The sequence below is a fragment of the Budorcas taxicolor genome, chromosome 18 (assembly GCF_023091745.1).
Source record: "Budorcas taxicolor isolate Tak-1 chromosome 18, Takin1.1, whole genome shotgun sequence".
NCBI lineage: Eukaryota > Metazoa > Chordata > Mammalia > Artiodactyla > Bovidae > Budorcas > Budorcas taxicolor.
The window spans coordinates 51,088,947-51,104,939 of record NC_068927.1 but is presented as its reverse complement, the minus strand read 5'-3'; the positions used below and the strand labels follow the sequence as shown (position 1 = coordinate 51,104,939).

Below are 15,993 nucleotides of genomic sequence, written 5' to 3'. Positions count from 1 at the left end.
ATCTAGTGTTGGCAAAAATACAGGGAGACGGGCACACTCAGCCTCTGTCAGTGGTGGTGTAAATTAGTAAGAGCCTTTTTGGAAGGCAGTTTGGCAGGTACTATCAAAATGCAGTATGTGTCGAAATGCTTTGACCAGCACTTGCACCTCCAGGAATGTATTTAAAGAAACAGTGGCATGTGTGCACAAAGATGTTCGTCCAAGGATCCAAACATCCAGAGACGTTTGTCCAGAGATCTCATCATGGGGACGTCCCTGGTGGTCCAGTGGTTAAGAATCTACCTTGCAAGGCAGCAGACATGGTTCAATCCCTGACTGGGGGACTAAGATCCCAAGTGCAGCTAAAGTCCTCATGCCACTACCAGAGAGCCCTTGAGCCGCAAGAAAAGATGCCGCATGGTGTAACAAAGATCCCACGTGACACAGTTAAGACCCAACACAGCCAAATCAATCAATAAATAAAACAAAGATCTCATCATAGCAGAGTTTATAATGGGAAAAAAATGGAAAAACTAACCTCCATGTCCATCAAGAGTGAAATGATTAAACAAGTCCACATCAATATGGAATAATACCCAAGACTTACTGTTAAGAGGGAAAAAAATTAGAACATACTTATGAATAGATATTTGTACTTATGAATACTATGAATAGATATTTGCAGTGAATTGCACATGCATAAAACTTCCCTAGAATAAAGAAGAAATTAATCACAGATGGTACCTACTGGAGGCATGAGAATTTAGTGAATGGGGACAGGGATGAAGGAGAGACTTTTCACATAGGATTTTTTATACAGTTTTTGATGTCTGAATCATTATATTTATTTATTCAAGAATTTCAATTAGGACTTCCCTGGTGGTCCAGTGGTTAAGAATCTGCCTGCCAATGCAGGGGACATGGGTTTGATTCCACATGCTGAGGGGCAATGAAGCCCATGCGTCACAACTACTAAGCCATGTGCTGCAACTACTGAAGCCGGAGCCCCTTAGAACCCATGCTCTGCAACAGGAATAGCACCCTGCCACCCCCCGCTCACAGTAATGAAAATCCAGTGCAGCCAATAAATAAATTAAAAAGGAATTGAAACATGAAGAAAATAAAACCATTAATAATCCACATAGGTACCTCTATTAACACATAAAGAGAGGTCTAGAAGGATGCATACCAAATAATAATTGGGGTTCTCTTTGGAGTGTGGGATCTGGAGGGATGTTGAAGGGAGACTTTATGTTTTACTAAAGATCTCTAAGATAACAGTAGCTTTTAACAAAATATATATTTACGTATTACTTGTGTGATTCTAAACAGATGGAGGAAATACAGACAACAAAATAACAGGGATGAAATTAAGTGGTAACAGATTAAAGCAAAAGACTGCAACCCAAAGCTGGAATCTTTTTTTTTTTTTTTTTTAAATTTTTTTAAATTTGTTTATTTGGTTGGTTCGAGTCTTAGTTGCAGCACACAGGATCTTCCTTTGTGGCACACGGACTCTAGTTGTGACATGGGTTTAGTTGTTCCACAGCATGTGGGATCTTAGTTCCCCAGCCAGGGATCGAACCTGTGAGCCTCTGCATTGCAAGGCAGATTCTTAACCCCTGGACCACCAGAGAAGTCCCCAAAGCTGGAATCTTAAGAACAGAGTCAAGACTTTTGCTGCAAGGTTCTGTAGTGCAGAGCTGTTGCTTTTGCCTGCCCCAAACTGGTCCTTTCTTTCCTAGCACCTCAATCCCACTCTCAGATTCTGAACTTCTTGTTGTGTAGTAGCTAAGTCCAGCCCAACTCTTTGTGACCCCCAAGGACTGTAGCCCTCCAGGCTCTTCTGTCCATGGAATTTCCCAGGCAAGAATACTGGAGTGGGTTGCCATTTCCTTCTCCAGGGGATCTTCCCTACCCAGGGGTCGAACCGCATCTCTTATGTCTCCTGCACTGGCAGGCAGATTCTTTACTGCTGAGCCACCAGAGAAACTGAGCTTCTTGAGCAGTCTTCTACTAAAACCTAGAGGGCCAAAGGGGACCACGTGATCCAAACCTGGCCAATCAAAACACAGAAACCACTGTGGCCACAAGGATTGATCAGTTCAGTTCAGTTCAGTTCAGTCGCTCAGTCGTGTCTGACTCTTTGCAAGGTCTTATTACCTAAGCTGGGCCAATGAAAACTCTTTCAGCTTCCTGAGGGGCTGATGAAACCCATCAGTCTAAGAATGGCCATGTGACTCAGGCCTGGCCAATAAGAACACTGAATCACCCTGGCCACAAGGATTGGGTAAGAGATGGCATGTGACCTAAGATCAGCTAATGAAAACTCTTCACACTTTTTCTGGAAAAGCATGTGAGCTGAAAAGGGGTGGTCTCCTCAACCTGTTTCTAAAGCTGGAAGAACACAGGCCTGGGATAATAGGGACAATTCTGCCACCAAGAGAGAACAGGTTCCCCAATGATGAGGCCAACACAGAGGAAAGCAGGGTGCAGAAACAAAGAGAAACTCCAAAGGTCAGAATTTGTGGGACCAATACAGCCATGCCCCAAGCTCCTACCCCTGGTTCTTCCAGCTCTATGAGCCAACAACTTCCAGCTCCTCTTAGCCTAAGTCCTAAGAACCACATTTCAAAGAGTCCCAGTTGATACAGTTCACAATCTGTAGGAGTCGGAAAAATGGGTAAAAAATCAAACCTTATGACAAATCCAAGTCATGTCCAATGGAAATTTTTTAGACACACGAGCGGCAGAAATCAAAGAAAAGTGAAATAGTCATTCCCCACAACTTTTTTTATTAAGAAAATCATGGTAGTGAAATGTAGAAAATAAAAACACATTAGAATTGAGGAAACTTGCGAATATAGTCTGAAATATTAAGGTTATAAGTTCCAGTTCCCCATGAAATGAAAACCCCTTCCTCCCTCTGGAGCAAGTGGCCATGTGGCCTGAGACGGAATTATTCCAGGGACTGCCATGTTTCTACTTCTAGAAAAATGCCAAGTATTTCAAACACCGACGTAATATGTAACCTTTCTTGCAAACATGGGCAAAGGATACAGAAATTCCTGGTCATTAAACATGTGAAAAGATGTTCAGCCTCCTTCAGTGTCTTGTCATTTAGTCGCTCAATCGTGTCTGACTCTTTGCCACCCCAAGGACTACAGCCCACCAGGCTCCTCTGTCCATGGAATTTTCTAGGCAAGAATAGCAGAGTGGGTTGCCATTTCCTTCACCAGGGGATCTTCCTAACCCAGGGATTGAACCTGTGTCTCCTGCATTGGCAGGAGGATTCTTTACCACTGAGCCACCTAGGAAGTCCCCCCTTCAATGTTTAGGAAAATGCAAATTAACATAGCACAAATCAATTATCTTTCAATTCTGAGGTTAGCAGAGATAAAAGTCTTGCTAACAGCTGATGACGGTGGCCATGTGGGGAGATGGATGGCTGCCCACTGCCTTTTCAGGAGGATATTTGGTAATATTTATCAAAAAGTTTAGAGAATTCCCTGGAGGGCCAACAGTTAGGACTCTTCATTTTCACTGTAGAGGACATAGGTTGGGGAATTAAGATTTTGTAAGCTGCGTGGCCAAAAAAAGGAAAAGAAGCAAAGAAATGAGGGGGAAAGTTTAATGCATAAATCTTATGGTACCAAAATTTTACTTTGAGAATTATTTTCTAATACATATTTCTTATATTACACATATAAATATACATATATAAGAAAAGAATATATATTTATATACATATATAAATGTGTATATATAAAACCATCCATCTCCCCACATGGCCACCATCATTAGGTACTTGCAAGCTTTTTATCTCCACTAATCTGAGAAGTGAGAGATACTGTATTGTAGTTATTTTAATTTGCATTTTCCTAAACACTGAAGGAGGGCTGCCCAGGTGGTTCAGTGGTAAATATATATACTTTATCTGGCTGTGCTGTGTCTCACTTGCAGCATGCGAGATCTTTACTTCTCGGCATGTAGATCTTTAGTTGTGGTATGCAGGATCTAGCTCCCCGAGCAGGGACTGAACCCAGGTGCCCTGCATGGGGAACATGGAGTCTTAGCCACTGGACCACCAGGGAAGTCCTGAGGATTAATTCTAAAATATTTGTACACAGGCTTAAATACACACAGACAGGGATGTCTGTTGTGACATTATTTATACTAGCAGAAGTTCAGAAATTGCCTTAAAGGTTTCTCAACAGAAGGCTGGTCAATGACATTGACAAACTATCCCTTGGAACATCATGCAACAGTTTGAAAGGACTGGGTATGTCCTACAAGGAGGGATGCCTAGGGTGTTCGGCCAAGGGAAAAGGCAAGCTTCACTGTGGTCTGTATGTCATGTGTACGTGTGGGGGTATGCATAGAATATTTCTAGAAGGATAGAGAAGAAACAGTTGAGAGCACTTACACCCCTGGGGAGGGGGGCTTGCATGTGGAGGAGAAAGGTTTTTTACTTTTCACAGCATACCCTTCCGTTTGAACTTCTTACCATAACAGCAATAATGGGTAACACACCCATGTTTGCTCTCAGCACTTGACAAGAATGAATTAAGTTAATCCTCACAACAGCCCATGAGGTCAGGGAAGATGGGGATGTTCGTATTGCTCACAACTGGAGCCCAGCTCCTGGCTCCGTGCCCGGCACAGAGTAAGTCTCCATAAATGTGTGTTGCTTTTTATGTTGTTGTTTTTTTGTGTGTGTTGCTTTTGTGTGTGTGTGTGTGTGTGTGTGTTGCTTTTGTTTGCTGGATTGGCCACCATGTTCTTCTCCTTCTCTTGGTATTAAAGGTTAATATTAAAAAAAAAAAAAAAATTAAACCAGCTTGAAATGTTACAACCAAAGGAACGACATGGAGGACTCTTGAAAACTTTAAGTGAAAGAAGCCAGAAAACAACGAGAGCCATATATTGTGATTCCATTTATGTGAACTGTCTAAAATGGGCAAATGTGTAGAGACAGAAAGCAGACTGGTAGACAGAGTGAGTAAGGACGGGGTTTCTCGTTGCGTGCTCAATCGCTTGGTCATGTCCGACCCTTTTGTGACTCTATGGACTACAGCCCACCAGGCTCCTCTGTCCGTGGGATTTCCCAAGCAAGAATACTGGAGTGGGTTGCCATTTCCTCCTCCAGGGGACCTTCCCGACCCAAGGATCCATCCCACATCTCTTGAGTCTCCTGCATTGGCAGGCAGATTTATACCACTGAACCACCTGGGAAGCCCCGCAGGGTTTCTCTTCAGGGTGATGAAACTGTGTTGGAATTAGTGGTGAGAGTTGCTTGACTTTGCAAATACACTAAAAATCACTGAACTATACACTTTTAAAAAGTGCATTTTGTGGTATGGAATCATATCTCATTTTTAAAAAGACATTCAAATTCAAGGCAAAAACCAAACCAAATCAACAAAACACAGAGGCACCTATTTCCAAAACAACCTCAGCTGCTTTGCCACCCGGTGACATGCAAACCCAGACCCCCGCCTTCCCCCCGTAACAACCTGACTGCTACTTAGACCCACCTGCTGCCTTGAAAGTGAAACTGACAGTCGCTCAGTCGTGTCTGACTCTTTGGGAGCACATGGACTATACAGTCCATGGGATTCTCCAGGCCACAATGCTGGGGTGGGTAGTCTTTCCCTTCTCCAGGGGATCTTCCCAACCCAGGGATCGAACCCAGGTCTCCCGGATTGCAGGCAGATTCTTCACCAGCTGAGCCACAAGGGAAGCCCAAGAATACTGGAGTGGGTAGCCTATCCCTTCTCCAACGGATCTTTCTGACCCAGGAATAGAACCCGCATCTCCTGCATTGCAGGCAGATTCTTTACCAACAGAGCTATCAGGGAAGCCCTACCCGCCGCCTTCCCATACTCCAAATGGGGAAACTGAGACTCAGAGATCAGTGCCTGGCCTAGAGCGAAAACTGCCAGGACCAGAATTTGAAGCCAGGACCAGGGGACCAAAAACCCTCATGGCTCTTGGTCACTCTCCTTCTCTGCAATCCGGGATGATGTGGTCCAGAAAGGTGGGGTTAGTCACCTGCAGTCACACAGCAGTAGAATGGGAGTTCAAACCCTGGACGGTGTGGCTCCTGACTCTGGGCCATGCTGAGCTAGATGAAGAAATGTGGGACAAAGACTGAAAAGGGGCAAAGAGGGTGTTTTCTTTCTTTTTTTTTCCAATAAACTTTAATTGGAGGATAATTACAATATTGTGATTTTTTTTTTTTGCTAGACATCAACATGAATTAGCCACAGGTATACATATGTCTGTCCCCCCCATCCTAAACCCCCCTCCCACCTCCCTCCTCACCCTATCCCTCTCAGTTAAAGAGGGTGTTTTCTTGGCCAGAGTGTTTTCTGGCTCAGGGTGAGTTGGGTAAGAAGTCTCTGGGGACTCAGCCCAGCAGCTGCAAAGCCTCCAGTGCCTTTTCCCCTGGCTGGTCCCCCTCAGATGGCAGGAGACCAGCTCCCCTGTTCCCTCCTGGAGCGAGAGCCCAAGGCTGAGCCAGACCAGCTGGCCTGGCCCCTGGGGACTGTGAAAGCAGGGGCTTGGGACTCCACCATATGGCCCCTCAGCTGGGAAGGACAATTGGAGGAGGCCCGAAAGGAGGACTGGGGGGAGGGTGTCGTGTGGCCTTGACCTGGGAACTGGGGTTCCAGAAAGGCTGCTGCAGAGGCTGAGGTGGAGGGACACGGGAAGGACGCGAGGAGGACGCAGGGACGAGGAGAGGTCAAGGGAGAGGGGCAGAGAGGGGGAACGGAAGTGAAGAGTGAGCGAGCAAGATGGAGAGGCAGAGAAAGACAGGTGAGAAAGAGAGAGAGGAGAGGGGAAAAACTAAGAGAAACGGAGACACGGAGGAACTGGGGGAGCAGGGCTGGGAGACAGGCCCAGAGCGAGGCAGAGGGGACACAGAACTCACTATCCACGCCCCTGGACCGGGCCCCCACCTCCCCCAGCCCAGCCGGCTCGGGTGCCCTGAGGGGTGGGGCAGCCGGGAAATGTGCCCCACTGGACCGCCCCCCTCCCTCCTGCACAAGTCCAGTGTCTTGAATCTCAGGCGGGCCCCAGCGGTCAGCAGGGGTCACGGGAGTTCCCTCCCCCAGGGGCAGCTCCTGAGGCCCAGCTGGACTCCGTCTGGGGGCCTCGGCCCACTGAGTCACTCCCTGCCTCGGGCGCCCTCTGCTGGAGAGAGGGCCCAGGAGTCCCGCGCTGGAGCCTGCTCATCGCCATGTGACCCTCCCAGCCAGGCCCTCATCTCCGCCAGGTCTCAGTCTCTCCCTTAAACAATGGGGACCCCACATCACGCTCTCCAGGGTGTGGGGGGCTGAACCCGCCGCCCTGTGAACCCACCGCCCTGTGGAGGGTCAAGCCAAGTCCTCACTTGTCCAGGGCAGGGGGCCCCAAACCCTCCCTCTGAAAGGGAGACAGGTGCTCGAGGTCGCCAGTTCCCCCCTCTAATTGCAAATGCAAATCCCACAGTGAGAAATGCTTCCCATCCCCCAGACTGGGGAAAAATCTAGAAAGTCTGACAACACCAAGCGCTGGCAACTATGGCTGGAAAAAGGAGCTCTCATTTAATGCATCAAACAGCATCAGGACTTAGGCAAGCTATCTGTCACAACTGGGTGAACTGCAAATGCCTCTAACTTCTCACACTGTATCAATGTATCATATAGTACGTCCCCATCCAAAGACATTATTTTTCGAACTGAATATTCTTTTTTGGATGCACTGCCGGGCTTGTGAAGTCTTAGTTCCCCGACCAGGGACTGAACCCAGGCCCTCAGCAATGAGAGCCTGGAATCCTAGCTCCTGGACCACCAGGAAGTAACCCCCACCGGACCCCTGCCAAATACATTTTTGAAAAGCTACATGGATGGGGGAGTGGGGAAATGCCTAAATGGACTATAATCAGAAACAAATGAAACAACTATTTCACATAGTCAACATCATCTATGGAAGACAGAGAAATAACCCAACTTTCTAATGCAGTAGAGTGATGATGTACCCTTTGGTTGAAGACAATTAAAAATTTTAAACTTGTAAACAAGTATTGTCTCTTGTATTTGCTGGGTCAGCAATTCTGAAACTAAATCATTTTTTAATCTCCATCATTTTTTAATCTGTACATTGTTCACATGAAGTTGCTAATATTATGATGTCCATTTTACTGAAGAAGAAACTGATGCACAAAAAGAGAAATAATGCCAGATCACACACTTAATAAATCACAGAGCTGGGCTCGACCCCAGGCAGCCAGGCTCCAGCATACATGGCCTTGACCTTGGCATGTACTGCCTCTCATAGCCCTGTTGTCACTGAGTGGCTTAGTATTAGGGTTCTCTCTGTTGGACAGAAGAGGCACCAGAGGCTCAGACCAGAGGTCAAGCCACACACCTAACATCACACACCTAGTAAGTGGCAGAGCTTTGATTCAAACCCATGCCACCGAGTGCCGAGTCTGTGCTTTTATCCACTGCAATAAACTGCCAGAAAAGAGGCAACATTGTAAGACAATGAATAATCCTAGCCGTAGTTGTTACTGTGCTGGAGGTCTTGGTTTGCCCCTCCTGACCACAGTCTAAACTTCTCCATCCTGCTCTGTGCCCTGGGTGGGTGGGGTGCCCTGTAAGGATCACAGCAATTGGCTCCCCTGGCTTCTGGCTTCCAGCTGGGCTGGGCTTAGGACCAGATACGTAATTTGCAGGGCCCAGTGCAAAATTAAAATGCAGGTCCTTTGATTCAAATGTTAAGAATTTCAAAATCAGTAGAGGTTAAGATTCTGTGCTTCCACTGCAAGGGGCAAGGGTTCAATCCCTGGCTGGGGAACTAAGATCTGACATGGCCTGCAGCATGGCCAAAAAAAAAAAAGAATTTCAAAACTAAGAGTAAGTAGATGTATTATTTCCCAGCTCCTCCCTGCAGGAGCAGCCATTTTGTGTGTGTTTTTTATTTTCTTTTTTGTAGTCATTCATATATATACATATATACCTACATACATATAATTTTATTGATTGACTTTTACTTTTGGCTGTGCCAGGTTTTCATTGCTATATGGGCTTTTCTGTAGTTGTGGTGAGCAGAGGCTATTCTCTAGGTGGGTGCAGGGCTTCAGTAGTTGCAGCTCCCGGGCTCCAGAGCACAAGCTCAACAGCTGTGGCACACAGGCTGAGCTGCTCCTCGGCACGTGGAATCTTCCCGGATCAGGGATCGAACCTGTGTCACCTGGGAAGCCTCTGGAGCCATTCTTGACTAAGGGTCCCTGCTCTTGTCTGGAGACTCCATGCCCGCTTCCCCCTCACCCCCAGAAGTGAAGGCTCCCTGCTGCTGGCCTCAGTGGAGGGTGCCGTCTGTTTCCGGTTGGGACCCCGACAGTCACAGATCCCCATCTGTTGGGAACTCACCACACCCTGGTGCACAACTTTCACTTGGGGCCCTGGGAGGCCTTGTTAAGGCAGAGATGGGATGACAGAGGCTCAGAGCAGGACGCTGGTATTTGAACCCAGGCCTATCTGCCTCCCCTGCCCAGCCTTTCATCACTTGGCCCCTGGCTGCTTGTGCCTCTTGTTCTCTCTTCTGTCTGACCATCCAGGCCACCACTTGTCTCTGCCAGTACTCTGGGCGATCTCAGAGCAGACCTGGGGCCAGGCCATCGCCACCTGCCCACTGCCTGCCCAGCCAACGCAGTGTGGACCTCAGATAGTGAAGGATTTTTCAGAGACCAGTGAGGGGGTCACCTTCCCTCACTGTGGTCTGGGAGTATCGAGGGAGGAAGGCGACTGGGAACTAAACGTGGCCCTGAATGGCCACTGTGTGGCTGTGTGACTTTGGGAGAGCCACAGACCCTTCCTGTGCTGTGGTCTCCTCACATGTCCAGTGAGGATGGCCACGGCCCCTCCTTGTAGGGCTGCTGGAGAGGAGGGATGGGTTATCTGTGGCGGACACAGAGCACAGATCAGTGGTTCTCAAAGTGTGGCCTGGGGACTCTTGGGGATTCCCAATATCTTTTCCAGGTGTCTGCAAGGTTTCAACTATTTTTAAACACTATTTGTTTATTTGGCTGCGCCAGGTCTTAGTTGTGGCACGTGGGATCTTCAGTCTTCGTTACGGCACACAGAATCTCAATTGTGGCATGCAAACTCTTAGTTGCACCATGTGGGAATCTAGTTCCCTGACTAGGGATGGAACCCAGGCCCCCTACCTTGGGAGCATGAAGTCTTAGCCACTGGACCACCAGGGAAGTCCCTAGGTTACAACTATTATATTTAAAAAAATACTTAAGGTGTTGTTTGCCTCTCTCATTCTCTCCCAGGTGCACAGCAGGGTTCTGCAGGGACTGTAGGACCTGTGCTATTGGAAGCAGTGAGAATCCAGTGCCTTTCATGGCAGGCAAGATCTTAGTTCTCCACCCAGGGATCAAACCCATGCCCCCTGCAGCGGAAGCACAGAGCCGCTGGACCGCCAGAGAAGTCCCTCCAGCCGCTTTTAAGCCAGGCATGAAAGGAGGCTGCAACACTGAGAATGAAGCCACTCTTCTGCCTCCATTGTTTTGGAAATGATAGCTATTCTTCGAAAAAGAATGCTTTGGGGATAATATGTGATTGACTGATTCCTTACTGTTGTTTCAAAACAAACCGATCATTTAAATATGTCTCAGTTTTAGGGACTTAGCTCAGCTGGTAAAAAACATGCCTGCAATGCAGGAGACTCCGATTTGATTTCTGGGTCAGGAAGATCTCCTGGAGAAGAGAAGAGTTACCCACTCCAGTATTCTGGCCTGAAGAATTCCATGGACAGAGGAGCCTGGCGGGCTACATTCCATGGGGTCACAAAGAGTTGGACATGACTGAGCGATTTTCACTTTCACTGGTGGTCCAGTAGCTAAGATTCTGTGCTCCCAACGCAGGGGGCCCAGGTTCGATCCCTGTTCAGGTAGATCCCATATGTTACAACTAAGAGCCCGCATGCCACAACTAAGGATGCTGCAACTAACACCTGTACAGCCAAATAAATAAGAACATATTTAAAAAATATGTCTCAGGTTTAATTTTTAATATAGTAAACATCGGCAGATATAATCCACACAAACCAGTTCTTTGGGATTCTCAGGGATTTGTAAAAGGTAAAGGGATCCTGGAGACAAGGCAGTTGAGAACCACTGGGGTAGAGAAAGCAGTAACGACCCTGGCATCTCACGCAGGTCTGTGTTTCTCTTTGCTTCTCTGCCCATCTCTCCACCAGAATGGGAGCCTCACGGGGGCTGCGATTTTCCGTCTGTTTTGCTTACTGCTGTATTCTAGAAAAGTGCCTGGCGTGCTGACATAACTGCTCAATAAAGATTTGCTGCATAGATAACTGAATAAATACTAACTGGTGTCATGGGCTTTTATTATCAATTGACTTTTTTTTTTTTTTTTTGCCAGACACCATGTCAAGCTCTCTAGATGCATAATTATACAGGAGCAGTGAAGAGGTGAGGGACCTGGATTTGAATCCAGGCTTGGCCACTTGCTACCCTGGGCCATATGTTCACCCCCCAGAGCCTCAGGCATCATTCCTAAGATGTATGGGCAGGAGTTGTCACACCTTGGGAGGTGAGACGGATTCAACACCCACATTCAAACCTTCAGTCAGCGCATCAGTCAGATACGGAGCATCCACTGGCTGCCAGGCTAGAAGCAGAGATAAAGCAGATGTGGTCTGTCTTCTAAGAGCCCCTGCTTTGTGATGGAGACGCTGACTGGCTGTGTATCCCTGGGCCAGGCATTCTACCCTCTGTGTCTCAGTTTCCTTGTTGGTCAAATGGCAGATAATAATAGTACTGCTCTTTCAGGATTGCTGGCGGGAGTCAGTAAGAGCTCAGCAAGGAGGCTTCCTCTTGAGGAAGCACTCCATGAATGCCATTTCTTCTTCTTGTTTGTTTGCCACGTGGCATGGCATGAATGATCTTAGTTTCACGACCAGGGATCTAACCCATGCCCTCTGCATTGGGAGCATGGAGCTGTAACCACTGGACCACCAGGCAAGTCCCATGAATATTGTTATTACTCTGTATAAAGCCATCCCCCTACCCCCGGGCCTTGGTTTCTCGATCCAGGGAAACAGATGTCAGGGTTCTGAGAAACCCTCAGTGTGCTCGTTATCTACCTTCTCGGCTCTAAATCTTTCTTCTCCCTTTCCTCTCCTGCCCTAGGGGCGGCGGCTGCTTCCAGTAACTAACTAGCTGGACTGCCTCATATTCCCTTTCCGCTTCCAGCCCTTCTAACATATCTGAACTAAACCCCTACCTTAAATATCCTCTGAAATACCTCCAGTGGGGTCTGACTCTGGCTGGGACCCTACTGTGTTTAGAAAGCCCCCATCTGCATCAGTCAGGCCATACCTGCAGCTTCTTCAGCTGGCTGTTGACAGTGGCCAGGTCCCCACCAGGATCCACGTCTTGCAGCTGGCTTTCCATGTGAAGGAGCTTCTTGTCCAGCTCCGCGAAGCTCTGCACCAGCTGGTCGGCCTTGCTGGCCTCAAAGAGCTGCCTCGCCTTGGCCTGGGTGGTGCTCTCCAGCTCTGCCCAGCACTGCCGGATCTCACCCAGCTTCTTCCGCACCGAGGCCGCCAGCTCTGGTTTCTCCTGCATCAGTTGCTGGCCCTCCTGCCCCAGACGATGGGGGGTAGGAAGTCAGAGTGAGGGAGCGGATGGTGGGGAGGGACAGAGAAATACGGGGGCAGCAGATCATAGGGAGAGATATGGAGAGAGAGACGGAAGCAAGGAGTTGAGGGCACACAGAGAGACAAAGACATGGGGGGGGGGGTCAATGCAGAGAAAGCAGCAAGCATGGGAGGAGAGACGAGGAGAGATGGACAGACAGACAGTGGTGTGAGGAGGGAGGCAGAGAGACGCACAGAGGCATGGGAAGGAGACAGAGAAAACAAAGAGATGGACACAGATATGTAGCAAGTCACAAACATGGCGAGAGGACCATAAGACGGAGAGAGGCAGAAGGAAGAAAGAGACAGAGGGGGAGAGAGGCAGAGAGAACAAGCCTCTGTTACATTCAAAGTCCAGGAGCATGGCTTTGCCTCATGCCACCATTTATGGGGCACCAGGGACCATTTAAGGGTTTAAGATCCACCTCGGTGTCTCCGTTTGAGTTAGAATGGTGGGGGGATACAGGGCTGCAGGTCTAGGGGCAGTTTTGGGGGTTGATGTTTACAGCAAAAATCTACCTGGGTTCCCCCAAGACTGAAGTCAAGCTCCCATATATGTTGGCCTAGAGCCACATATATCATATTACATATTAAAAATAACAACATCATAGCAATGACAGCTCCTAGGTGCCTGGCCTTGTGTTAAGTACTTTAAATACACAAGAGCCCAGGGAAGTTATTATTCCTTAATTTTAAGGTAGAGCATATATGGCTGAGCCCCTTCACTGTTCACCTGAAACTATCACAATATTGTTAATTGGCTATACCCCAATACAGAATGTTTCTGGTGTTAAAAAATAAAGTAGAGCAAGGTCTATTGGATAGAATAGGGTACTATATTCAATATCCTGTAATAGACCATAAGAAAAAAATATATACATCTATATATATATACACATATACATATACATAACTGAATCACCTTGCTGTACACCAAAAACTAACACAATATTGTCAATCAACTACACTTCCGTAAAAAATTAAAAGTAAAAAATAATAAAAAATGAAAATACAGCAGAGCAAACTGAGGCTCAAAGAAGTTAACACAATTCCCTCAAGGCCCCAGAGCTGGTAACAGGCATAGACAGAATGAGAACCCTAGGTTGTCCCTGGAAGTCCAATGCTCACTATAACCCTAGCTTCCTGGGGCTGCCTCACCCTGACTACCTGGCTTCCTACTGCAAATGCTCCAAATGGTGTGGAAGGAAGCCTGGCAAAGAGATTATAGGAAGGGGTAAAATATTTAACAGCCATTCAGAAGAGATGCTGGCCATTTTACAGACAGGAAAGCTGAGGCTCAAAGAGGTTACATGAATTACTCAAGGCCACAGAGCTAGGAATAGGCATGGAAATGACCTGAAGCAGTTCAAAGGTATGAGAAATGCAGGCTGGCAGTGGAGTGTGAAGGAGGTGAGACGTGAGTTCCCTGGAGGCCCCTGACCCTGGGCAGAGGCAGAGAGGCTTTCTGAATCCTCACCCTCTCAATCTTCTCCAGCCACTCCTTATTCTGAGCCAGCTCGGCCATGAATGCCTGGTGCCGGAGCCATCGCTTGTGCAGCTTGTGGCCGTCTTCCCGTGTGCCGTCCCGCGCCATCAGCATCTTCTCATGGATCCAGCCATCCAGCTGTGCAGGACAGGGGGAGGGGCTCAGCCAATTCTCCGCAACCTAGCATAGCCCCCATTCCCACCACGATGTCCCCAGTTTTGGGGGGGCTAGGCTTCTAGAACTGGGGAGGGAGAAAAGGGTGGGATGGAAGAACCTTTGCAAGTAAGGCCTTCATGGCGGGGGTGGCGGGGGCGGGGGGCAGTGGTGAGGGCAGCTTAGGCCCTCTTCTAGGGAGTAGAGGATGGATGAAAGGCTCTCCAGAATGCCTCATCCCTTAGCCCCTGTCCTCAGGACAGCCCTTCTCAACTCCCCATAAGCCTTAAGCTCCTAGGCAGGGTTCCTGGACCAGTCTTCCTACACAAAGCCAAATCAAACCTCCAAAACAAGCCCTCCAACCTAATTCAGCCTTGGCACCCCACCCCCAGAAATACTTAGATCCTTCGATTCCTCGCACCACCTCTAATAAGGACCAATTCAAGATATCCAAATCATTCCCAAAGGTATCAAGTGAAAGCCCCATATCTAAACCCAGACCCCCGATATGGCTAGATGAACCCCTAAAACAACTCTCAACTAGCGCCAAGTCTGTGTGCATGCTCAGTCGTGTCTGACTCTTTATGGCCCCCATAGACTCTAGCCTGCCAGGCTCCTCTGGCCGTGGGATCTCCCAGGCGAGAATACTGGAGTTGCCACTTCCTGCTCCAGGGGATCTTCCCAACCCAGAGATGGAACCTGTGTCTCTTGCATCTCCTGCACTGGCAGGCAGATTCTTTACCAGTAGTACCACCTGGGAAGCCCCATTGCCAAGTCTAGTTCCCTCCAAACCATCCCTCCCATCTGGGGTAGACCTGTACCCTGCAACCCAGATCCGGCCTCGCTAATTAGCCCACAGGACACCCAGATCTAGCCTTGAGGATTCAGGCCAAGACTACAGTTTCCCAAGACCATGATGAGTTCTAACCCCCAACCAAAGCCAACCCCCCAAATGCAAGTATCAGGGCTACTTTCTGGCTCCCCAAATGAGCCTGCCCCAAAGGAGACACTCCAAATCTAGGATCAGACTCTCCAACATGGACCAGAGAGAACTTCTGTAGCCAACCCCCCTCCCAAACCAAAGCCAGTTCTAGTGCCCCCACTTCCCAACAAAATCAGTCATCCAAACGCAAGCAACAGGCGTGGGCCCTTCTCACTACCCTCAGCAGGACCAATCACAAGGCTGCTTTCTGAGCCACCCTTCCGTTCCAATAAGACTTGTCCCTCAAGCAGGAACCTCCCCACTCATGACCAAACCTGGCACCTGGACAGTTTGCTCCTCCTCTTTCTCCTCCCCCCTCAGTCACAAGATCCTCCTCCTCCCTCTTGGAAAAAAAAAAAAAACCATGGACTCTAGCTTGCAGTCATAGCCAAGGACAAATTCCCAGTCGGCCAAACACCACTCTATCCCCTGGGCATGTGCTCCCCAGGGGTCCAAGACAGTTTCAGACTCCTTCATACATACATACACACACACACACACACACACACACACACACAAGCCAAGTCAAATGCTGAATCCTCCAGCGCTATTCACAGATTCCCCACATAAGCAGGGAAGAGTTTGCCAATGGCAGTCACAGCTCACAGGGAAAGCAAAGACCCTGAAGGAGAGGTACTCCGTCATCAAAGTAAAGCCCCCCCAAAGTGACTGA

At 48.2% G+C, this 15,993-nt stretch overlaps 1 protein-coding gene across 1 annotated transcript in view; it reads right to left on the bottom strand.

Annotated features, from left to right (window-relative positions):
- Window positions 1–15,993, bottom strand: part of SPTBN4 (spectrin beta, non-erythrocytic 4) — a 75,327-nt gene that overhangs the window by 20,300 nt on the left and 39,034 nt on the right. The window contains exons 18-19 of the mRNA XM_052655941.1: window positions 14,177–14,323; window positions 12,380–12,643 (exon numbers count right to left, since the gene is read on the bottom strand). Of these exons, the coding sequence (XP_052511901.1) occupies window positions 12,380–12,643; window positions 14,177–14,323 (411 nt within the window). The remainder of the gene's footprint in view (window positions 1–12,379; window positions 12,644–14,176; window positions 14,324–15,993) is intronic.